Source organism: Sarcophilus harrisii, chromosome 5 (assembly GCF_902635505.1).
Source record: "Sarcophilus harrisii chromosome 5, mSarHar1.11, whole genome shotgun sequence".
Classification (NCBI taxonomy): domain Eukaryota; kingdom Metazoa; phylum Chordata; class Mammalia; order Dasyuromorphia; family Dasyuridae; genus Sarcophilus; species Sarcophilus harrisii.
Genome location: NC_045430.1, coordinates 83,191,362 through 83,217,014, shown reverse-complemented (window position 1 = coordinate 83,217,014; position 25,653 = coordinate 83,191,362). Strand labels below are relative to the sequence as shown.

The 25,653-nt window shown below is 34.7% G+C and overlaps 1 protein-coding gene across 12 annotated transcripts in view; it reads right to left on the bottom strand.

Moving 5' to 3' along the window:
- R3HDM2 (R3H domain containing 2) overlaps nt 1–25,653 on the bottom strand; it is a 156,169-nt gene that overhangs the window by 58,580 nt on the left and 71,936 nt on the right. For 4 of the 12 annotated variants that reach the window (XM_031941111.1, XM_031941112.1, XM_031941114.1 and 1 more), the window contains one exon: nt 233–429. In XM_031941111.1, the coding sequence (XP_031796971.1) occupies nt 233–397 (165 nt within the window). In that variant the 5' untranslated portion in view covers nt 398–429. Of the gene's footprint in view, nt 1–232; nt 430–16,810; nt 17,087–25,653 lie in introns of those variants that run through there. The other 8 variants (XM_031941104.1, XM_031941107.1, XM_031941103.1 and 5 more) reach the window with 7 other exon arrangements.

The window sequence follows — 25,653 nt, the reverse complement described above, 5'->3', positions numbered from 1 at the left end:
TTATACCAAGATTCTGGGATCAGAAATTGTGTTTTGCTCTCTTTACAAATTTCTGTATGGATCTTCTTATTTTAAAAGGAAGAGCCTTTGGAAGCAAGTGAAACTGAAATATAAAACAGGAAAGTTTGAGATATTTGACCTTAAGTGTCACCAAATACCTAGAGATTCTTCCATCATCTAAAAGGGACCCTTACAATGAAAAACTATGGTATAAGTTTTCCTTGTCCCTTACCTGTGTCTCCTGCCGAACACTAGTATCCTCACCCTCCTTCTCAATCTCTTCCTTACTTGGTGACTTGGATACAAACTTATTCTTGCTTACAGACTCTTCCACCAGCTTTTTTTCTGATTCTTTCATTATTTCCAGGGTCTCTTGAGTAGTGTTACTGTTAGACATCTTCAAAAGAGTATAGCAGCGTCTAGAGACACCTATAGGAAGAGCAAATACAAAAAAAGCAAAGATATGAGAAAAATTCTGTGCAGATCTGCATTTCATTTTTTGGTGTCTCCTTTCTTCTGAACACAAAGTACAGGCTCATATAGCTTCCTGTGTTTTTTCTCATGAAGACATTCCCAGACTACTGCTGCCCTCAAGCAAGAACTGCAGCATCTGGACAGGGTCACTCCACCTGCCCTGCTCCCTTTGAGGAGGAGGATATACTTTGCTGCCCCAAAGTGACTCATCTCATACATCTCACAGGGACCAGTAATTATAAGGAAGCCAGCATTGCTATCTTACAGGCGGATGTACAAGAAATGCTAACCTCATTACAAACTGACTGGTGCTCTAAATTTTAAGAACTAATAAAACATGGAATTCATGCCATCAATTAGAGTCCTTAACTGAGCTACTTCTTTTTCTTCTTTGACAGTATTTTTTCTAATTACATGTAAAGACAAGTTCTCAATACTCATTTTTATAAGATTGAGTTCCAAATTTTTTCTCCTTCCCATCCTTACTTCCCACCTCTGCAAGGCAACAAGAAATCTGACACAGATTAACAAGCAGAATCATTTTTAACATATCACTGTATTTGTCATATTGTGCAAGAAAAATCAGAACAAAAGAGAAAAAAACACGAGAAAGCAAACAAAAATAAAAAGGTGAAAATAGTATGCTTCAATTCACATTCATTCTCTATAGTTTTCCCTCTGAATGCAGATAGCATTTTCCATCCCAAGTCTCATGGAATTGTTTGGGATCACTGTATTGCAGAGAAGAGCTAAAGTCTATCATAATTAATCATCACATAATCTTGCTATTACTATATATGATGTTCTCCTAGTTTTGTTCACTCCCCTTAGCATCAGTTCATTTAAGTCTTTCCAGGATTTTCTGAAATCAGTCTGTTAATTTCTCATAGAACAAGAATATTCCATTACATTCATATACTATAATTAATTCAGCCATTCCCCAACTAATGGGCGTCGGCTCAATTTCCAATTCTTTGCCACTACAAAAAAAAAAAAAAAAAAAAAAAAAAAGCTGCTAAAAACATTTTTGCACACATGAGTCTTTTTCCCTGTTTTATGATTTCTTTGGGCTACAGACCGAGTAATGGTATACTGCTGAATCAAGAGGTATGCACAGTTTGATAGTACTTTGGATATAGTTCCAAATTGCTCTCCAGAATGGCTGGATCAATTCACAACTTCACTAACAATGTGTTAGTATTCCATTTTCCCCACATTTCTTCTAACATTTATAATTATCTTTTCCTGTTATCTTAGCCAATCAGACAGATATAAGGTAGTACCTTAAGAGTTGTCTTAATTTGCACTTCTCTAATTAAGAGTGATTTAGAGCATCTCTTAAAAGATTATAGATGGTTTTAATTTTTTCATTTGAAAATTGTCTGCCATATTCTTTGACCACTTATCAACTGGGGAATGACTTGTATTCTTATAAATTTGAGTCAGTTCTCTATATAATTTAGAATTAATTAATAGAATAATAATAATAAATGGAATCAACAACAACAAAAATAGAATTGATTAATTAGAATAATTTAGAATAAGTTGTCAGAAACACTGGTTGTAAAAATTTTTCCCTAGTTTTCTTCAGTCAAGCAACCTTAACAAAAATAAAGAATCAGAGCACTGTGTATCACCCAGCTCTGTTTACTCAATTCTTTTGTTAAACTTTTTTGTATACATATTTTTTCTATTAAATATTGAGTACTTTATGTGTCAGGTACCACATTTAACTCATTTTTGCATTCCCCTTCTGTTATCTAGCAAGATGATCAATATACATATCTTAAAAGAATAAACTTAAGATTTGAAAGAAACCTTAGATGTCATTCCATCTCTGTTTACTCCAATTCTTTTGTTAAACTTGCTTGTATACATATTTTTTCTATTAAATATTGAGTACTTTATGTGTCAGGTACCACATTTAACTCATTTTTTCATTCCCCTTCTGTTATCTAGCAAGATGATCAATAAACGTATCTTAAAAGAATAAAACCTAAGATTTGAAAGAAACCTTAGATGTCATTCCATTCTAATGGTATTTGTTAAAGATGGTCAAATCTTTTCTTAAATACATCTATCTACCTTTAATTTTTACCCACGAGTTCTACTTCTAACTTTCTGGAGCAACAAAAAAACTAGTCTATTGCCTTCTTTTTTTTTTTTTTTTAACAGCAGTTAACTAGATATTTGAAAACAGCAATCATGTTTCCTCATTCCAAAAATCTCTTTTTCTTAGATTGCTGTTTCAAAACTGAAGTCAGTGAGAAAAAACACAAAGCAACCATTTTTCTGTAATTAAACCATCAAATAAGCATGGAAATCTCATGTTCCTCTTTCCCCATGATCCAGGGGAGGATCAACAATCCAAATGCCCGGTATGACACTATGATGTATGCCTAAATTTCTCAAAGTGCCAAGAAAAAAATTTAAATCAAGTTGTCTGGGAGATTGATGTCTACCCTGTCATGTAAGTTGCATTTTGTTTAGTCCTTTCTTCTAGCTCTACTCCCCCCTCCAAAAAAGAAAACTATAGCCATCAACTACAACTCAAGCTTTAAAGAGTTCCTCTTGCCTTTCTTCTCATGAGCAACAGAAAGACTAAGTGGCTCTACCTATTTTTGGGATTACAGATAATTATTTCCAAAGAACTACTGGTTGTCCACCCCCCCTTCCCACCCCACCCTCGGCCAAACTGCACAACTCCAAACAGGAATAATCAGTCTTGAGAAGGAAGCAATAAAAAAATAATGTAATTTTAGGAAAGCTTATATAAGTTAGTAGGCATCCATCAAATTTACTAAGAATACTAAGGGACCTCGAACACAAATTACGCTTAAGAAAAGAAACACAAAAAATAGAATCTAGGAGGTTGTCTACAGAGACCAGGAAACAGACTGCAATCAATTATCTCCTTAATGGCTATCCTAGTCAGAAATCTCATCTTGTTAAGCATGGTTATCCTATGCTAATCAATGCAAAACAAATAAAACCATTTTAAATTTAGAACTTTCTTTTCTACAGTTCCACCTTATCCCTAGTAGATAAGAATTCTTTAAAAATACAGATAGTTCTCTTAGTATTAGAACAAAAATGAAAGTTACACCTTAAAACTGTACCTAGGGAATAGTTATAATTCAAAAGGTATTTCTTTAGAAAAAGGAAAACTAAAGGAAGGATAAAAACACAGAGAAATTATTTTCAAATTTTATGGACTGTTATGGAGGAAAAGGAAACGGAATGGAGAAGAGCAATTATAGGAGGAGAATGAGACTAAATAACCCCAACCACAACAAAAATAATGCATAGCTATGAAGCTCCCATGAGGACCTATATATGTGCCTATTGCATCCTACTTCGTGCACATTTAACACTTCAGTCAGGAAAGCAGGACAATTTCTAAAGCAGAATGTCTCCTGAGGACACTCAGCAGCTCAAAGCTGCTCACAAGGGACTGCCAGACTGCTGGGGCCAGAAGATGGGATGATAAGCAGGTAGATGATCAGGAGCCAAGATATAGCAATCTTTAGTCAGAGAAACTGCTGCATATTCCCTATAAATTTCTGGTCTGCCAAGGTAAATGCATTCCAGAGCAGAATGAGATTATGTATCCTCCTATTCTATCCTTTATAAGCAACTTTCTAGGCACTGAGCCAAAAGGATATTACACAGGAGACTCTCAGGGACAGTAGGGATGGTCTGGAATTGTTTGCTTAAGTCTATATATATACCATATGGAGAGAGTACCAAGAGGAAGACAAGAATAATTGCTTGATGCTGAAAAAACAAAAAACCAAAACAAGAAAACTCCTCTGCCCTATTGTACTAAATGAGCTACAAGCTAGGCCTTATACCTTAATATAATTTTTTCAGACCAAGTTCCCAATTAGTCACCATGTTAAAAAGGAAGCAGTGAAGTAGGATATAAAAACTAAACCCCCAAAACCCATTCACATGTAGCCCTTAATTCTAGAAATAGAACACAAGAGGACCAAGAAATATTACCCAGAGAGATAATTTCTGTTTAGCCCATTGGTTATGTGACTTTAGGAAAAAACTGAAAAAGGTTAAGCTCCTTTTGGGTCCTCCTTCACTTCAAAGCGCTGAAAAGGAATTTATATATGTATATATTAGGGAGCAATGTATTGGAATATAAAGTACTAAAAGAAAATGGTCAGTTGGAACATATGCCAATCCCTTGAGATCTATAGGAATCAACCAAAATAGACTTCATTAGCACTCATTCAACTGATGTTAAAGGTTCCAATTTCAAATTACAACAAAAACATCCTTCTCTGTAGCTGCAAATAAGTCACTAACTTGTAAGAAAAGTCCATAGGTACTGGTTTCTATCCATAGCAATTTTTCAGGAAAGAATGAAGAGGAAGCAACTCCATTAAAATGTCTGGAAATGTACCTACTTTCTTTGCTTAATATCTGCTATGGCTATACTTGCCTTAAAATGAGAACTGCAGGTACACTACTTAATGAACTGTCACGTCTGTTGAGCTTTACTACAGTTTCTGACAGGCTGCCTGCACTGCTGGACAAAATTGCATTTTTCACTTCCTTTAGCAAAAGGGGATCAAATCTTCACTTACCTTCATAAATAAGAGTACCCGAGATAGTTTTTTTCCATACTGTTATTCCTATTGATTCATTCATGGAATCTCAGAATAAGAAAAAAACACCATACAATCACAGGGAATCCCAGGAAGGGAACTTAAAGACCATCTATTTTCCTATCCTTTTCAAAGATTGTACTAACACAAATCGTTTAAGAGAAGAATACATCACTAACCTCATCTTTCATAGCACGGTCAGGATGCTCTTTGTAGCTAATATAAATTTCACAGTGTATTTAAGTCCAATCCCTCCTACTTTTTTCTTTTTTTAGTTTATTTTATTGAAGAAAAAAAAAAAACAGAAAAGCAAAGCAAAACAAGACAAAACAGAACATTGTTATGCGCTCAGGAGAATAGTAGAGGGAGTGGGGGAATATATAACAATATATAACAATAAATTACTGGTTCAAGAAAGGATATATAATAGTAGAAGAAATTATATTCATGAGTGTCCATCTTTTCTTTACTTCCTTGTAGGTTGTTCTTATGTTCTTTATTATGTACCTTCATACTTTTATTTTTTCCCCATTCTCCCCCTCCCCCCATACCTCTCTATACTGTTAAGCTATGGTTAATTAAGTAAGCAGGTTACAGCAGGCACCCAGAGAGAAGACTATGAGGTCTGAATATGGATCACAATAGAGAATTTTCACCTTTGTTGTTGTTTGCTTGGTTTTTTTCCTTCTCATTTTTCCCCCTTTTTGTTCTGATTACAGCATGATGAATGTGGAAATGTCTAGAAGAATTACACATTTAACCTATATTGGATTATTTGCTGACTAGAGAAATAGGAAGGTGATATGGAGGGAGAAAAATATGGAACACAAGGTTTTGCAAGGGTGAATGTTGAAAACTATATTTGCATGTATTTTGAAGAATAAAAAGCTATTATTTTTTTTTAAAGGAAAGAAATAAAGTCCTGAAAATCTGCAAGTTTGTTGAGCATCCATTTTTTTTCACTCAATATTATAAATAATTTTGCTGGATATTATATTTTTGGCCACAGGGCTAGTCCTTTTGATTGTCAATATATATGATTCCAAGATCTATGGTCTTTTATTGTGGGTGCTGATAAGTACTGTACAGTTCTAATTGTGGCTCCAGCACATGTGAATTTATTTTTCTTGTTTCTTTTAAATTTTCTCTTTGATCTGAAGGTTTCAAAATTTGGCAATAATATTCCTATATTTTTCACAAAGTATCTCTTTAAGATGGTGATTGGTGGATTTTTTTTTCCTATTTCTACTTCCTCAAGATGTTTTATCACTCCAAGACAATTTTCTTGGATTATTTCTTACATTATTGTGTCCAGGTTTTTTTTCTTAGTCACATTTTCCAAGTAATCCAATTATATTTTCTCTTCTTGATCTTTTCTTAATCTCCAGGTCTGCTGTTTTTCTCATATGATGTTTCACATTCTATTTTTTTATATTGTCTTGTTATTTCTTAGTCTCTTATTGCTTCACTGGTTTCCCCTTGCCCAATTCTAACTTTCTAACTTTCAAAGAGTTATTTTCATCTTTAAGACTTCGTATCACTTTTTCTAGTTGATTAACATTTTTTCATAATCTTGTTTTTCTTGAATGGTTTTTATTTTTTAAAGTTTTCTCGATGTTTCTTATTTGATTTTTAAATTCTTTTTTGAGTTTTTCTATAAACCTCTTCTGAAGATGAACCCCAGTCTACTCTATTCCTATCTTAAGTTTCTATGGTTGGGTTCTTCCTTCTGACAGCTTTTTTTTTTTTTTTTAAATGAATGAAAAATTATTAGTGTAAGCACTTCTAATAGTAGGGTAGGGGAATGGTTCTCTACCTTCCACTTCAGCTCTACCCTTTGATCTGGAACCCCAAACCAAAAGCTCTACCCTTCCAGCAAGTGCCCACAGTCAGCAGCATTCTGCCCCACTGCTGCTGTACTTACAGGGTATGCTGATTCCTTCTTACCCAGGGCTATGTCTCTATAGCACAGCTGGGCCTGGCCTTCTTAAATCAGCTGAGGTTCACTCAATTTTCCCAGACTCAGAATCTCTGACTCCCTCAAGGGAGGTGAAAGTTTCTGTGTTCCCTGTTGAGGCTCCAGCCAAACCCAACTAGCCCCAGGGTCCCCATTTGGTGTTTCTATGGAATTAGCCTGGAGGTGTTTACACTTCACACGGGTTAACCCCTGGCTTGGGGTTTTTCTTTAGATCTTCAGCAGGACTCCTACCCCAAGTCTTCTTGATTTTTCACCAGTCTATATTTGCCCTGAGGCACAAATTTGGAGACCTTGAAATTTACTGATTTACACCACCATTTTCCCAGAATCCTCCCCTATTCTTTTCATATTAATCAATATCATAGGTATATCATAGTATTTATCATTTCTCTGAAGTAAAGAAAATTTTCTCTGCAGTCCTATTGCAATAATTCAGCACAACAAATCAATCAATCAAGAACAATTTATTAAACATCACTTACATGTAAGGTATGAAGGAATTGGGGCCTCAAAGATAAAAAATAATACAGTAGATGTTCCCAATGACCTTATTTTAAATAAGGGCAAACAACATATATACACATAAAGACACACAAAGTAAATACATGATAATTCCAGGGGGAAATACTAGTAAAGAGGTAAGTGGTAACTTTTGAACTAAGTGTTGAACAAAACTAGGAATTCTATAATGTTGAGGAGAAGAGGGAGTGCATTCAAGGCACAGAAAACAAGCATGGGCAAAGGCACTGAGATATATAATATGATTAAGAAATAGCAAGAAATCCAGTTTGGCTGGACCAATGAGTATATGAATGCAAGTAACATATAATTAGGGTAGCTACAGGCAGGTTGTGAAGGGCTTTAAATCCCAAACAGAGGAGTTTGTATATGATTCTAGAGTTAATAAGAAGCCACAAGGCACTTAGGCAAGTGAAATGGCACAATTGTGCTTTAGGAATATCACTATGACAGCCCAATAAAGTATGGACTGAAGAAAAAGACTTGGAGCAGGGAGATTCATTAGATTATTGCAATATTCCAGAAGAGGGATAATAGCAATGTGATTAGAGAAAGGAGGTCAAAAAAAATTTTTTTAAATTCTGAACACCAAAATACTCTTGAACATTTCTTTATACACAAAACACAAAGAGGATTACATATGAAAACATGAATCTCCATTTCACATTAGTTGTACTTTCTTTTTGGAAGTTGTGACAAATTCCATATGTTCTTTTCAAAACTCCTGCTTGTCTGAATTTTGTATTGAATTTCCTTTGGGTCACTACTGCTCATTTTAAAAAATTTCAATGGTCTTCTTCTATTGGTGTCATTATTGATAATCTCCTTCACCTCCCCTCTCTAACCCCATTAAAAACTGATACAATAGTTGTTGTTACAACAATAATAGTTGTTACAACTCTTATAATAAATAAACATAGCCATGCAAACCTATTCCAGATAGTAGCCATAATCACAATATAATCTCCTTTTGGACCCTTTTCCATCATCTGTCAAGAGTTGAGCAAGATGTTTCATTATTGGTCTTCTAGAAACATAGTTGGTCATTACATTGCTCAGAATTCTTTTTAAGTTTTTGAAGTTGTTTTTCTTTACAATGTTGCTTTCCATATATAAACTGTTCTACTTCAATTCAGTAGCCCACACTACCTAAAATTCTCTGAAATTTGTCTCTTGTCATTTCTTATGGTACATTAACATTCCATTGCATTCACATACCACAGAGGCAATCTAAGGAACTCACTTATGTCCTAGTTTTTTTATTTTTTCCCTTTTAATTTTCCCTTCAGAACCAGAATGTGTGTTTTGCTTCTATTTGCTCTCCAGTATTATCCTTCCTCTTCATGCAACTCCACCCACCTACTCCCTGTTTTCCATGTTGAGTTTGATATATTTCTAGACAAAATTTTGTTTGTGTGTTTCTGTGCATGTTCAGGCTTCCTTTGTTTCAGTTAAAAGTAAAGTTCGGTTAATGCCCAATCTCCACCCATTCCTTCCTCCATGCTTTATCTATTTTTCTCATGCCTCTCAATTATGAAAAATTGCAAATTTCACCATCTTCTTTCACCTTTCTACTTCACATTTCCTTCTCTTTTCTCTCTTCAAACCCTCAGAACACAGTCAAGGAAACAGACATGAGAGCTGTTGTAGAGGTAGAATCAAGAAGACTTGACAAGTGTGGTAAAGGAAAGTAAGGAGTTAAGGATGATTTCAAGTGGCAAACTTGGGTGAATTTAAGAATGGTGGTATCTTCAATAGAAATATAAAAACTAGAAAGAAAGGCAGAACTCAGAAAAACTGGGGAAAGGATAATGAATTATGTTTTAGGCTTTCTTTGTTAAAGATGTCTAAAGGCCGTTTGAATCATCCAATTGTCAATCAGTCAGCAATCCTACAAATGGAGCTCAAGAAAGAGGCCAGGACTGTATCTCTAAAATGGGGGGGGGGGGGGGGGGGGGGGGGGGGAGGGGAGAGAGGGCGCAGCACCTAGATGGATAAGAACTCAAAGGAGCTGCTGCTAATGTCCTAAGAGAGTAGAAAGAAAAGGAAGATCCATTATAGAGTCTAGGGGCAAACTCATAGTCAAAGAAAGGAATAACTATAATGATTCAGAAAAGAATGCTGAGAAGAATCAATAAACTAGGTGGAAAACCAAGAAAGAAACACAGAAGGGAGAAAATATCTAAGGGAAAAAGCTGGTCCACAATGTCAAATGCTGCAGAATAGTTAAGAAAAATGAAGACTGAGAAAAGGCCATAGGATTTGCTAATTAAATGAACACTAAAAATATTAGGGAAAGTGGCTTCAGGTGAGTGATGAAGCCAGAAATCAGATTACAAGGAGCTGAAGAGTGAGTGAAAGGAGAGAAGTGGGTTGAAAATAGAAAGAACAGAATTTAAAAATAATTAAATAGATAATATATTTAATAGATAATAAATATATAAAAATAAATAAATAGATCAGAGCATAACATAGCAAGCAACAGTGTGTCCAGAATTGTAAAATTATAAGTATTGTTTTGTGGGTATATTTTTAAAAAACGATTTACAGACTTTTAATGACTGAGAGACTGATGATGTCTTACTCATATAATTCCACAAATCCCCAAGTTTTCATAAGCAAAATAGAGGTCAGTAAAATCATTAATTTATGCCTGTTATCTGGGTTTAAGGTGGGGATTGGTAGCACCATGGAGAGAAGAGAGCTATCATGATTTAGGGATTGAAAAATTGTTAAATAATGGAAATAAACAACAACAAAAGATCAACCTACTTACTGAAACACTATAGGGAGAAGAGAACATTCTTTTGTATGATTATTGATCGACAATTCTTTTGATAATTGTTCATAATCTCAGACTGCTAATCTGTTGGGGCATGGCTATATATTATGTCAGTTGTTTAAATATTTTAGATACTTAATTATTTATTTTTACCAAAATGAATTTGATATAAAGTTATCCTCTTATGCTAGATACATTAATTTTGTTTGGGCAGAAGTTTTTCATTTTCAATATAAACAAAGTTATCAATTTTAAATTTGGTAATTTACCTTTACCTCTGGTTTGGTTAAGAATACAATTCCTAAGTGGATTTCTTCGACAAAGAGATCTAACTCAGTTTCAATTGATCAAGGATAGACAGAAGCAGCTACACCAAAAGAAAGAACATTGGGAAATGAATGTAAACTGTTTGCATTTTTGTTTTTCTTCCTGGATCTTTTTTTACCTTATGAATCCAATTCTTCCTGTGCAACAAGAGAACTGTTCGGTTCTGCACACATATATTGTATCTAAGATATACTGTAACCTCTTTAACATGTATAGGACTGCTTGCCATCTGGGGGAGGGGGTGGAGGGAAGGAGGGGAATAATCGGAACAGAAGTGAGTGCAAGGGATAATGTTGTAAAAAAAATTACCCTGGTATGGGTTCTGTCAATAAAAAGTTAAGAAAGGAAGGAAAGGAAAGAAAGTTAAGAAAAGAAAGGAAGGAAAAGAAGGAAGGAAGGTAGACAGGCAGGCAGGAAGGAAGAAAGGAAGGAATGAAGGAAGGAAGGAAGAAAGGAAGGAGAGAGAGAGAGAAAATACAAGTCCTACTCTTATCTGTGAAAACTACTCTTCTTTAATATTAAAGTCATGAATCCTAGTAGAATTTATTGTAGCATATAGTGTAAGTTGTTGGTCTGTGTCTAATTTCAGTGAAACTTTTTTCCAGTCTTTCAGCAGTTTTATCAAATAGAGCTTTTCTAGGAATTTATGTTTTCCAGATTATAAAACATGGCTTAATTCCATTATTTCTCATTTTCATTTATATAATCTGTTCCACTGATTTATTTCTCTGTTTTCTAACTAATGTCGAATTGTTTTAAATATTGCTACTTTATAAGTTTTAAAGTGAGTACTATTCTCCCTTTATCCCTTCCTCTTATTCTATTCTCCCTAATGTTATAGATCTTTTATTTTCCCAAAAGAACTTTTGTTATTTTACTGAGTTGTGTAAAATATACATTTGATAATTTGATTGGAATAGTTTTAAAGCTGTAAATTATCTTTGGTAGTATATTTATTATACTTACATGACCCAATCAAGAGCTTTGAATTTTCCTCAAGCTTTTTAAGTTGTCCTTTATTTTCTTGGAGGAGAACATTGTAAGCATATTATATGAGTGTTTCTTGACTTTGAGACAAAAAAGTCATAGTTGGAGAAGTGGTATGAAGCTAAGACACACTATTTCATACTTAATGAAGCTCTGACAATCATTCTGAAAAGCAGTTTAGAATTATGCAAATAAATTGGCTAAAATGTCCATATTCTTTGACTCAAGAGATTCCACTACTAGTTTTATACCCTCAGAAGGTCATTGGAAAGTTCTATACATGCCAAACTATTTATAGCAATACTTTTTGTGATGGCAAAGAATTTGAAATAAGATAGAGAACCTCAGCTGGGAAATTGCTAAACAAATTGTAGTACACAAATGTAATTATTACTATGCTAAAAATTTATGAATGTGATGAACATAGAGAGGCAAGAGAAGATTTATATAGACTGATACAGAATAATGTAAGTACAGTCAAGGAAATGTACACAAAATGATTACAATATAAATGTAAGAATAACCAAAAAAATAACCAAATATTTATGTTGTAAAAGTACAAAGGACAAACATGTTTCCAAAAAAGAGATATGAGAAGATATTCTCATTCTACTTCTTTGCTGATGGAAGTTTCACAATACATATAGTTTCAGACTATTCAATGTATTGAATAGTTCTACTTTTCTCTTCTTTTTCAATTTTATTTTCTTTTTAAAATGTTATTTGTTTTACAAAATGGTTCTCTGGATGAGAAGAGAGGTACAGATAAGGGAGAAATGATGTTTAAAAAGGCACCAATAAAAAGGCAGGGACTTGCCAGAGCTCTCCCAAATTCCCCTCCAAACAACTTTAAAATAATGCCTCAAAACGAATTCTAGAGCAGCAGAATCAACAAAAGGATAAAGTAAAACAATTTTCCAGCCCAAAACAACTTAGAAGGTTGGTAGGAAAGATCTGTCTCACTGGGATGAAAGTGGAATACAGTCTAGCACAGGCTGCACTCCAGCAAAGCAGCAGCAAGCTTTGAGGGCAACTGAACCTTGGATGGCTCTGAGAACTCTCAACCCACAAATGGTAAAGGGAGTTGGACAACTGGTCAAAAGAAGGTTACAGGAGATTCTCCACTTGCACTGAAAAAAGGACTCTGTCATAATGCCCTTATGCAGTTCCAGGTGGCAATTCCAAGGAGAGAAGGAGCATTAATACACTAGAGGAGCTATAAAGGGTTAGAAAAACTGATCATAGTTGCAGGATGGAACTACAGTTTATCACAGACCAGAGAACAGGCCAGAAGAGCAATGAACACGTCTCTCCTTAGGTCCTAACACTTAAGAAGAACTGAAAAACTTACAGACCCTCTGAACTAGCTACTAGCTCTGAAAACAGCTGCACCAAAAGTCGAAACTTGGAACACTGCCCCCTCCACCCCGAGAGCAGAGGTCAACTTTAACATAAAGTTAAAGTCAAGAAGTAGGCAGGGGGGAAAAAAGAGCAAACAACAAAAAGAACCTGACCATAAAAAATTACTATGATGACAGGGTGGATCAAAACATAAATTCAGAAGAAGACAACAAAATCAAAACATCTATATCCAAAGCCTCAAAGAAAAATGTAAATTGATCTCAGGCAAAAAAGAATTCCTGGAAGAATTCAAAAAATTTCAAAAATCAAATAAGAAAGGTAAAGGAAAAATTGGGAAAAGAAAGTAATGCAAGAAAAAAATAATCAACAGTTTGATAAAGGAGGCACGAAACACTGAAGAAGTAAGAAGTATATAGGAAAAGAGGACATGGATGTGAGTTGATTATAATGGAATGATATCTAAAAACACAAAATTAAGGGGTGAGAAAAAGGGATACACTGGGAGAAGGAAAAAGGGAAAGGCACAATGGGATAAATTGTTATACATAAAAGGTGTGAAACAACTTTTACAATAAAGGGGGAGAGTAGCAAACAATATTTAAACCTTACTCTCATTGAAATTGACTCAAAGAGGGAATGATATATACACTCACCTAGGTATAGAAATACATCTCACCCTCAGGGAAAAAAGAGAGGAGACAGATATGAAAAGACAGGATGGACAGAAAGGAGGGTGAATTGGAAGAGGCACTGGTCAAAAACAAAATACTTTTAAGAAGGGATAGAATGAAAGGAGGATAAACAAGGGAAATACACAGTAACTAACTGGAAAAAAATGTTTACAATAATTTCTCTGATAAAGACCTCATTTCTCAAATCTATAGAAAATGAAATCCAATTTATAAGAATACAAGTCATTTGTATTCTTATATATAATACAAATAATAAATGATCAAAGGATATGAACAGGTAGCTTTCAGACAAAGTCAAAAATTTATAATCATATGAAAACATGTTCTAAATTATTAATGATTAGAAAAGTGCAAATTTAAACAACTCTGAGGTACCATCTTATATGACAGAAAAGGAAAATAACAAATGTTGGAGGGAACACGGGAAAAGTGGGTCATAAAACACTATTAATGGAGTTGTGAAGTAATCCAACCATTTTGGAAAGCAATCTGGAATTATGTCTAAAGGGCTATAAAAGTACATTTCCTTTGATCCAGTAATATTACTACTAGGTCTATATGCCAGAGATTGATTAAAAAAAAAAAAAAGGAAATGGGTCTATATGTAAAAAATATTCATAGCAGCTCTCTTCTGAATGATCATCAACTGGAGAATGATTGAACAAGTTGTGGTATGTGAATGGGATGCAATACTGTTGTGTTGTAAGAATGAGTGGAACCAGGAGATCATTATAAACGACAACAAGAAGACTATACGATGATCAATTTTGATGAATATGGCTCTCTTCAATAATGAGATGATTCAAACCAGTTCCAATTGTTTAGTGATAAAGAGAGCCATCTACACCCAGAGAGAGGACCATGTGAAATGAGTATGGAACACAACATAGCATTCTTACTCTCTCTGTTCTTGTTTGCTTGCATTTTGTTTTCTTTCCCAGTTTTTTTTCCCCTTCTTGATCTGATTTTTCTTGTGCAGCAAGATAACTGTATAAATATGCATACCTATATTGGATTTAACATATATTTTAACATATTTAACATGTATAGACTATCTGCCATCTAGGGGAGGAGGTAAGGGGAAGGGGGGGGGGTAATTTGCAACAGAAGGCTTTGCAAAGGTCAATGTTGAAAAATTATCCATGCATATGTTTTGTAAATAAAAAGCCTTAATTAAAAACAAAAAAACCCCACCATTTATCATAGAAAGAAAGAAAGAAAGAAAGAAAGAAAGAAAGAAAGAAAGAAAGAAAGAAAGAAAGAAAGAAAGAAAGAAAGAAAGAAAGATGCTATCCATCTATAAGGAAAGAACTGATTGATTCTGAATGCTAACAGAAGCATACTTTTAAATTTTTCTGGAGAGGAGGGCTTCTGTACTTTCACAATATGACTAATATTTTTTGTTTTACATGACTGCACATATAACTTATTCCAAACTGCTTGCCTTCTCAATGAGGGAGGATGAGAGGGAGAGAATTTTTAGAATTCAAACAAAAAGAAAGGTTTTTTTTAAGTCTACTATGTGAAGTAAATAAAACCAAGAAAATATTGCACATAGCAACATGAAGATTATGTGATGATCAATTCTGATAGATGTGGTTCTTTTCAACATTGAGGTGATTCAGGCCAATTCAAATAGACTTGTGATGGACAAAGCCATTTGCATCCAGAAAAAAAAAACTGTAGGGACTGAATGTGGATCACAACATAGTATTTTCACGTATTTTTGTTATTGTTTGTTTGTTTTTTGTCTTCTTTCTCATTTTTTTCCTTTTTTATTTGATTTTTATTGTGCAGCATGATAAATGTGGGAACATGTATAGAAGAATTACACATATTTAAGATGTATTGGATTACTTGCTGTCTGGGGGAAGCAAAATTTGGAACACAAGGTTTTACAAGGGTTAATGTTGAAAACTACTTTTGCATATATTTTGAAAATAAAAGGCTATTATTTTTTAAACTGTCTACTATGTGTGATACTGATACAAAGATATATGGGTTGAAGAACTATTCTCAAGAACTCTGCAGTCACACAACTAGGATGTAAGTTAAGTGTAAAAGTCAAGGCAAAAGGGTTAGGATAATTTTCAGTAAGAAGAGAGAGATCACTTTTACCTGGGGAAGTAGGGATAAGAAAAGGTAATTTGGAGGCTGTGGCATCTTATCTGGGCCAAGAAAGAAACAATTTCCAGAGAGACTAGAGAAAGAAAGGAGAAACAAGAAGAGACACAGGGGACAGAAGTTCAACAAGCAATATTGATTAAGGCCTCAGATTACCACTTCAGTTCCCAGGCTTTATTGGTACCAAAGGATCAGAATTACTTTCACCTCTCTTTTAAAAGCAACAATTTTCCTACCCATTCTTACACTCAACAACTACCTGATCTAAAGACAAGTGAACTGAGCCAGATGAGATCAGAGCTTATAACCTGGACGAGTTGGGATTTCTATTTTGATGCTTTCTGCCACTACTATAAAATTTATACACTACCTTCTCCCACCCAAACCCCTGTTCTTTTCAATATAGTCCCAATGTAATCATTAAGGAAAGGGACAGTTAATCACACTACACATTAAATAGATTTCATCCTTTAAGAAACAGAATATATTTCTCTTTCTCAGCAAGGCAACTAGGGTTAAGTGGCTTACCCAGCAGGATCCATAACTAGAAAGTATTAAGTATCTGAGGCTGGATTTGAACTCAGGATTTTCTGCCTCCAAGGCTAGTGTTCTATCCACATGCCATCTAGCTGCCCCTTATTTCTCAACATTCAAAGGCTTAACTGAGTTATAAAGTGGTGGGGGTGGGAGTGGTTTTTCTCAAAAAAGACATTTAATGGTTCCCTTTTATAGACATAGATACAGGTTAGATTTTGAAAAAGTATTGCCACTCGGAGAATGTGGGCTACTAACTAACATTCCTGAAGACCCTTTCCACACAGATTCTGTCTCTCAGCAAAGGAGATAGATGAGATGACTTCCCAAGATCATTTTGGTCCTATAATTCATTAGATAAGAACTAAAAGACAGGAAAGAACATACAGGGTTTTTCTGATGTCATTACCTTTTGACCTCTCAAGGTAATATAAAGTTGTTAAACAACCTTCCTTCTTCCAGGCTTCAGTGACACTGAAACCTCTAGTTCTCTTCCAATTTCTTGTCTGCTCCTTCTCTTCCTTTGCTGGCTCCTCCTCCTTCAGTCCCCTGAATATAGGTATTCTTCTTGATTTAAGAAAAAATAATTTCTTGGACATTGAATACAGTAACAGCAACATTATGCAATGATCATCTCCTCTTAGTAATACAATAACTCAAGACAATTCCAAAAGACTCATGATGAGAAATGACATCCACATCTATAAAAAAAGGACTATGGAATCTAAATGTAAATTAAAGTATACTATGTTCACTTTTCTGGAGAGTTGTTTTTTGTTTCTTGTGATTTTTCCCTTTTCTCCCAATTTTCTTTCATAACATAACCACTGTCACGTTAGCATGACTGTACACATATAAACTATATCAAATTGCTTGCTGTTTACGAAGGGATGGAGAAAAATTTGGAACTCAAAAAATTATTAAAAACTATCTTTACATGTATTGGAAAAAAGTACTATTATAAAAATTTTTTTTTAAAACACTTCTCAGAAAACCCAAATATAAATGGGAATGTAACAAGAAGGGGAAATTTTCATTTGTGTGCTTTTCCTCCTCTCTGGTCTCCTGCATTCTGTTCTCAACTATCTTTTCCCTCTATTCTCTCCTCTGGTGATTTCATGTAGTCCCAGGGCTTTTACTTTAAAGACCGCAAAAACCTTTATTTCTATCCCTGAACTCTATTCTGGGTTCCAGGCTTAAGTGATTTTTTTGGCCCTCAGCATGGCAAGGAAGTTGAAAGAGACAAATATCTAGAACTTCTGTGATAAGAAATAAACAATGAATATAGTCAAAATCCAGCAACTTATTCAACAAATATGGAGGGGAAGCTAGGTAGGTGGTGCAAATAGATAGAGCACCAACCCTGGAGTCAGGAGGACTGGAGTTCAAATCCAGCCTCAGGCACTTGACACTTACTAGGAAAAATAATCTTGTGACCTTGGGAAAGTAACAACCCAACTGCCTTGCCAAAAAACAAAAAACAACCCACCATCTAAATATGAAGAAGTTAATGAAGTAAAGAGATAAGGATATCCAAAGGGAAATGGGGAAGAAAGAACAGGAAGTCTCCTCTCTTGAGAGGCCAAATGACATGATGTACACACATAGTTAGCAGAGAACCACAAGATCAAGGCTGGAGGAGGATAAGGAGAAAACAAGGGAGAAGGAAACTGGCAGTTTTTGACTCAGCTTTAAGGTTACAGAGGTAAAGCAAGGCAGGTTCGGAAATAAAGAGAGCTCATACTGCCCTGCCAGGCTACCTGACCTACCTGAAAAGTCACTAAATTTGTTAAAGAGATATCAATTTTAAGTCTACAAAAAGATCCCAGGTGTCAAGGATGAATTATAGGTACCATAACCTTAGAAATTTACAGTAGGTATATCCTAACAATCCTGTCAGTCCCTTTCTCCTCCTACTAAATCACATAAACTGACATCCCATTATCATGTGTATGTTAAACAGTATATCTTAAGAGAGTAAAAAAGGGACCTTACACCATTTTTTGGGCACTTCATTTCACAGTTCTATATAAGGCATTGGTATTAATGTCATATATCACTGAATAAGTACATTCTGCAAGGTTAAATGATGATGTGTTATGTTCTATTTGCTCATTGGCCCTGGGTCAGCCAATCTGAACCAGAGCTCCATGGCAACAGGCTCTATCACTAAGAGCTAAAATGAGATTTTTTTTTTTTCCTCCTTTAAAAAAAAAATAACATTTCTACAGAAACTGCTGCAAATTTTGGTGAGAGAACACTTTCCACAGATATGGAAGATGTATTATTACCAATCTGATATACTAAAAAGCAAATGGTTCTGACAGTGATTCTGTGCAAGCAATCATACTCATAGTGATTACGTATATCCTAGCACAAAAGCTAGAAAGAAGCAAAACAAAAGACTTGGAAATGTTTTCATGTTTCAACTCACTGAAGACATTAATGTACCTCTGAACTACAAGAAAATCAAATCGTGGGTCTTTTGAAGGGTTAACCCTGTTGACATCATAATTTTATGCTTCCTACAACACATGGAGCCAGTTCTAAAAGGTAGAACTCCTGGTGAACTTATCTTTCTCTTCTCTCTAAATGTTGTTATATAACCAAAATTCTTTTTAAGAGTTAAGACTCTTAGATCCCACCATTAGGTATATATAAGGGCAAAGACAGAAATATTACATATATTATAAAAGTATTCATTACAACATTTTTCTTTTTGTACTAGTGAAGAACTAGAAACAAAGTATGGACCCATTGGTTGGAGAATAGTCAAACAACTTGCAATACATTCATAAAATGGCATATTACTTTGTTGTGAAAATAACCATGCTGTAGCATTCAGAGAAAAATGGGAAACACAGAACTGATGGAAAGTTAAATAAGCAGGAATAGAAAAGCAAAATGCAATATATGCTTATGAAAATGGAAAGAACAAAATGAAACTGATCAGCATGTAGTTATAATGCTAAGCTTGACCCTAGAGAAAGTTGAGAGAATGCACCTCTATCCCTCATTCTGTGGACTATGAGTTCGTAATAGTAATCATGCTGTCCAACTTGGTTGATTTGTTGATTAGTTTTAGTAAGCTAGGTGTTTTTTCCCCTTTTATTTTAAATATTTATTAAAAGGGGAAGGCTTCTGTACTTAATTTCATTTGGACCTCACCAGAAAAAGATAATCCTACCTCCCTTCCCTAATTGATTTCTCTAGTCCAATGACCACAGAAATCATTCAAAACTTTTCTCTTCAAGCTTCCTACAACAAGAAAATAGAAGAAAATCAATTTTCAGGGTCCCCTTCCCTCTTCCCATCTTATATTATAGTGATTCTTCTATTATCTCCTACTTTACCCTAGTCTCTAATGAAGAGGCAAGCCCATCTCCCTGCTAAAACAAACATTTCTCCAAGCACTCTGGATCCTATCCTGTCCTGTATCTTCCAATAGATAGCGCCTCTTTATCATTTCTTCTATTTTTCTACTTGTTAATCTCAATTTACTAATTCTTTCTTGTAGTTTACAAACATGACAAAGTCATCATCAACTTGTAAAAATAATGACAATAACAACAAAAACACTTAATCCTCCCATTCTTGCTAGCTAACTTCCTGTCGTCTTTTTTTTTTCCAGCTAAGGTTCCTTTTTCTTATTTAGCTAATATTATTAATTTTTTAATTAAAGCTTTTTATTTTCAAAATATATACATAGATAATTTTCAACATTCACCTTTACCAAATCTTGTATTCTAAATTTTTTCCTCCTTTACCCCACCCTCTCCCCACGAAGGCAAGTAATCCAATATATGTTAAATATGTGCAATTCTTCTATATATATTTCCACAAATATCATGTTGCAAAAGAAAAATCAGATCAAAAAGGAAAAAAATGAGAAAGAAAACAAAATGCAAGCAAACAACAACAAAAAGAGAGAATACTATGTTGTGGTCCACATTTAGTTCCCATAGTTTTCTCGGAGTATAGATGGCTGGCTCTCTTCATCACAAGACCATTAAACTAGTCTAAATCACCTTGCTGCTGAAAAGAGCCACGTCCATCAGAACTGTTCATTGTATCATCTTGCTGTGGCCATGTACAATGATCTCCTGGTTCTACTCGCTTCACTTAGCATCAGTTCATGTCAGTCTCTCCAGGGCTCTCTGAAATCATCTTGTCATATAAGGTTCTTAACAAAACTACATAACAGGCTGGGTTTAGGGCTGCAGCAAGCTTTCTGATGAGGACAGAGAGCTCTCAGAGGTCAATTCTCCTTACCCAAGCCATGAGTACTTGATCCTGATTCTGCTTCAGTCTCTGTGGTAACTACCCCGTGAAGGAATTGGAGATAGAACAGACAAGGCCTCAATTCTATGAGCTTCAAAAAAAAAAAGTCTAAAAAGCTGTCAGAGCTCCAGGGTTGGGAGTTCATGCCAGAGCTTACCCACAGCATTAATCTAAGGATATACTTAAGGAACTCAGCACACAGACAAAGCAACTGAGAAATTCCATTCTGGATTTATAGCCTTTCAGCTATGATGCATTTAGAAGTCAACTTGGTGAGGCAAATGCTTTCTATCATACACTTTGTTTTTGTCCCTCCCTAGGGACCAAAGCCATATAGGAAGAGTATAAGCCTGGATATTTGGGGAAATGCTTGTCTTCTATCCTTGCTATACTCACTCTGTAAATATTTTTTAATAAAAGGAAATGAGGAGGAAGTATATAGTGCTTGATATTTGATCAGTCAACAAACACCTATTAAGCACTTCTTATGTTCCAGAAATTGCAAAGTGCAGGATTACAAAAAAAGGGCAAAAACAATCTCTTCCCTCAAAAAGTTCACATTCTAATGGGAGAAACAACATACAAATAACTAAGTACATACAAAATATAGTTAGAGTAGAGAGAAGCCATTCACATTAGTGGGATCAAGAAAGGTCTCCTGCAGATGAGATCTGAGCTGAATATTGAAGACAACTCAGGAAATGAATAAGTAGAAGTGAAAAGGCAGAGCATTTTCAATATTAGAAAAGGGGAAGAAGGGAAATAGGTGAAAACATAATTAGACAGGATGAAGATTTTTCTTTTTCTTTGAGTAACTGCATATAGGCCAGCATGCTGAATTGCACAGTACAGACAGTATAGTATAAAGTTAAAAGACTAAACAGGTAGGAAGAGGCCAGCTTACAGGATGAATAAACCATTCGAGCTCATCAAGAAGAACTGTGACAGGAACAAACTTATGTGTTGGAAGAAATTAACAGTTTAGTGGAGGATGGATTGGAATGGAAAGAAATTTGAGAAAGGAAGACCAGTTAAGAAGATTATTGATTTAGTCAGATGAAAGATAAAGAGAACCTAAACCAGAGTTGTGTTTGTATAAGTACAAAAAAAGGGACATTCACAAGAGATGTTGTATAGATAGAAATAATAAAATTTGGCAATAGACTGAATTACTAGGGAAAGTAAAAATGAGATGTCCAGCATGTCAAAAGTTTTAAATCATAACTTGGAGGATGACAGTGCTGTCCTCAACATAGCAAAGCGACAAATACTTCATGCTGTACTAAAAATACTATTATAGCTTTTTTACCCTTTCCACCAAATACAAAAAACTACACTAAAAAAAAAAAAAAACCTTAAACAAAACAAAACAGATCAACTCCCAAGAAAAGAATCAAGTTATATCCTAATGAGAAATGACCAACGTGATTTGCTTCCTACTATCAATCAAGCAGATATCCTACATCTTGCATCCTAGCTCTTTCATTTTTGCTAGAGAATGTCATGTTATAGAAATAAATCCTTATATTACATTCCCACCAATGGAGCCATCAGTCCACTATAATCTACCTGGGCAAATGCAAAATGTCTCCTTATCCTGGCATGGATGCATTTTGCTAATAATTAGTATAACAATATTGATTGTAATGAACAGCTTTGGTCCTCACCAAAGGCTTAATCATAATAAATAAAAATAGTCAAAATAATTAGGGATCCAGATAGTCATTTTCATCATTGCCACCAGCAAAACAAAACAAAGATCAAAAGAAAACAAAAAAAACTATTTCAAGGCAGAAACTGCTCTCAAGTGTTGATGAATTCATTCACTCAACAAATATTTATTGAATACCTCAAATGTGTAGGTCATTATGGTAAGTTTAAAGAATGGCAATCAGGTAACTCCAAAGGGTATGTTTCATTAGATCTCTTCAATTTGCATGTGTATTTTGAGACTTGACAACTTGAAAGTTTGGAAAGACAGTTAAAGTCCCAGAAAAGGGAAAAATTTTTAGTGTAACATTACATCTAATAAATATTCCAAGCGTCACCCTGTACCAATGTAGAAAGGAGTCACAAATCAAAACAAAGCTAAAAAGTATGAGTATCACCAATAAACCAACAATCAATATCAATATGAAGTTTTTCTTATACTTTCTCTAATGAAAAAAAAAAATACCCACACACTAGATTTATCAGTCTCAGAGACAACAGATCACAAGACTTTCTGTGAACTGAAAATGGCCTTGGTGAGAAACATCCACTTAGTGGGCTTCTCCACTCAGATGTACACTACAAAATGGCAAGAAGGCTTCTTGCTTTCATCAAATCTTTACTCTTAAGAGCTCTGAAAAAGTGCAGTCAACTTTCATAAAGCCAAGAAGCTCTTTTCTCAGTTCATTCTATTTCCCATTAACATTCATTAGCAGAAATGCTATTAACTGCTTTTTTTCCAGATTCTGCTGATGGACCCTTGGGTTATTTCCATTTTCTCAGGTTTTCTTGTCCAAAGAGTCACAAAGAAAGGGAAAATTCCAATCATAACTGGGAACTTAATATAGCAACAGAAGATATATATTCTAACACAGGTTTTTAATGCAAATCAAAAGAATGTAAAAGAAAATGGAAAGGCCAATACAACATAAAACCTTACCTTGGGTAAAAGCTTTATGAAATGTATCCCTAACCACCATGTTCTCCTTTTCAGGTTTGGAGTTTGCTGAAGGTAATATCCTGGATTTCCTGGTTTTCTATTTAGCAATTATTGTTAACATTTTACAATTATTGAGGTTAATATTATGCTCCAAAATTTGAAAGTACTCCATTTGGGTATCACACTGATCTAAAGAGGTAGGACATCCAAATATTATCATCTATGTGTTATAGATGAAAAAATAGCAAGTGGCTGGCCCTGATTATAGTTAATAACTAGTAAAGGCAGGATTCCCACCCTAGGTTCCATGATTTCAAAACCAGTGGTTTATCTTATGGCCTCACAAATGCAACTAGGAAAAAGCAATTGCATATGATTGAACAGAAATATAAATTAAAAGCAGAGGAGTTAAGTTTAGGAAACAAACACAAAAATTATAATAAGGAAGGCTAACTCTGCAGCTGATAAAATATGCCTTTCTTTCTGTGCCAAGATATGTGAATATGGGTGTGGGAATATCAGAGATGTGGATGTGTTAATTGGTTTTGCTGAATTGCTTTTTCCCCCTCTCTCCTTACAGAAATTTTGCTATAATTCACTGGGGGAAACAGAAAAAATATTTTCAGAAATGAATATAGTGTACTATAACAACAGAAAGCAGCAACAAAATTTTTTATAAGAGAAACACAAGGTATCTTTATGGTGATAAAGAAAGCCTAAGTGCTACTTTAAAAAAGCCAGAAAATAAGTGACAGTTATGGAGAGACAGAGCTTCTAATACAAAAATACTCTTGGCTAAATAAAGCACTTATTAAACACTTGCTGTAAAAATCAATTTGGAAGAGATCCATTATATAAAGAAATATTGTGCCACTTTCAGTCTAAGATTTTGGTAATTATGTTTGCGGTCTTTTTGTTTTTTTAAAACCCATTACTTATATGGACTTTCCTGTAGTCCCTCAAACACAATAAATACATAATAAAAAAATCACCAAAAAAAAAAATCACATTTCTGTTTAATTCCTATAGAGAAGTTCTAGGACTTAACTGAAACTCTGAAAGGAGTGTATCAAAATTAGAGAGGGAGGAATTAATTAGTAACAATTTTTAAGCATTAGATAATGAGAGGATGACAAGGTTGTAATTTTTTTCCCCTGCAAGTCCTCCCAAAACAAATGATAGTTTGGATGACAAAATACATGTCACTGAAGGGACAGGTGGAAAGAGACGTGCTCCAATGATATCTGTAGTTTAATATCCCACCTAAAATAATTTCAATTAAGCTATAGGATAGCTTAGATAATTACAGTGCCTACCTACCAGGGATATTGTGAGAATAAAATGGGATAATATTTATAAAACACTTTGCAAATCTTAAAGCACTGTATAAATGCTAGCTATCATGGAGGCATGTGGGTGGTCTAGTGGACAATGTGCTAGACCCTGGAGTCAGGAAGACTTAAGCTCAATGCCTACACCAGATGCTCACTACCTGGGCATGTCACTTAATCTTTCTCTGACTTCAGTCTCCTCATCTTCAATGTGAAGAATCTGTAAGCAGCACCAAATTCCCAAATAAGACAGTATTTGTAAAATGATGTGCAAACCTTAAAATGCTTTAGAAATAATAGTGATGACGATAACAATAGCTAGATCTAGGAGGTGAAGACCCAGAATTTCATCTTAGCTTTACAATTAGTTGTGACATTTATCACTTCACCTCCATGGACCTAAGTTCCTTATCAGCAAAATTAGAAGGACGTACTAGGATATGTAAGGTTCTTTCTGGCTCTAATTGCCCATGATTCTATGAATTCTAGTATGCCATTAAAAAAAAAAAATGAAATCCTATTTTTCTAGTATCTCACAAAAGACTTCCTTCCCTTGACCTTTTCAAAAACCTTGATACTTTGTTTAAAAAAAAAAAAAGCTGAAAAAACTATATTTGGGTGGTAAGAAATGAAAAGGGAATGAACACAAATTATACCACCAAATTTCAAAGGAACTTTCCTCCTGCATAATACCCAAAACATTTAATGAGGGCCCTGGATTTATTCACCCATACCCCAAATAGAAAAAACACACCAGTCAACAAACTCTCTTCTTTAAATTTCAAAGCAATTTTCCTTTTCCCCCTCACAGTCTATTCTTGTCTTTGCTTGCAGACAGGGAACTGCTCCAGTGACGTAAGATCAGTCTCCCAGCAACGATTAATGAGGGTTGTCCACCACAGGGGTTTCCTGAAAAGCTAGCAAGAAATTATCCACGTATTTGCTGCAGTGTCAAGATGCAGGGATGCAGTGGAATTTCTCTTAACTCTT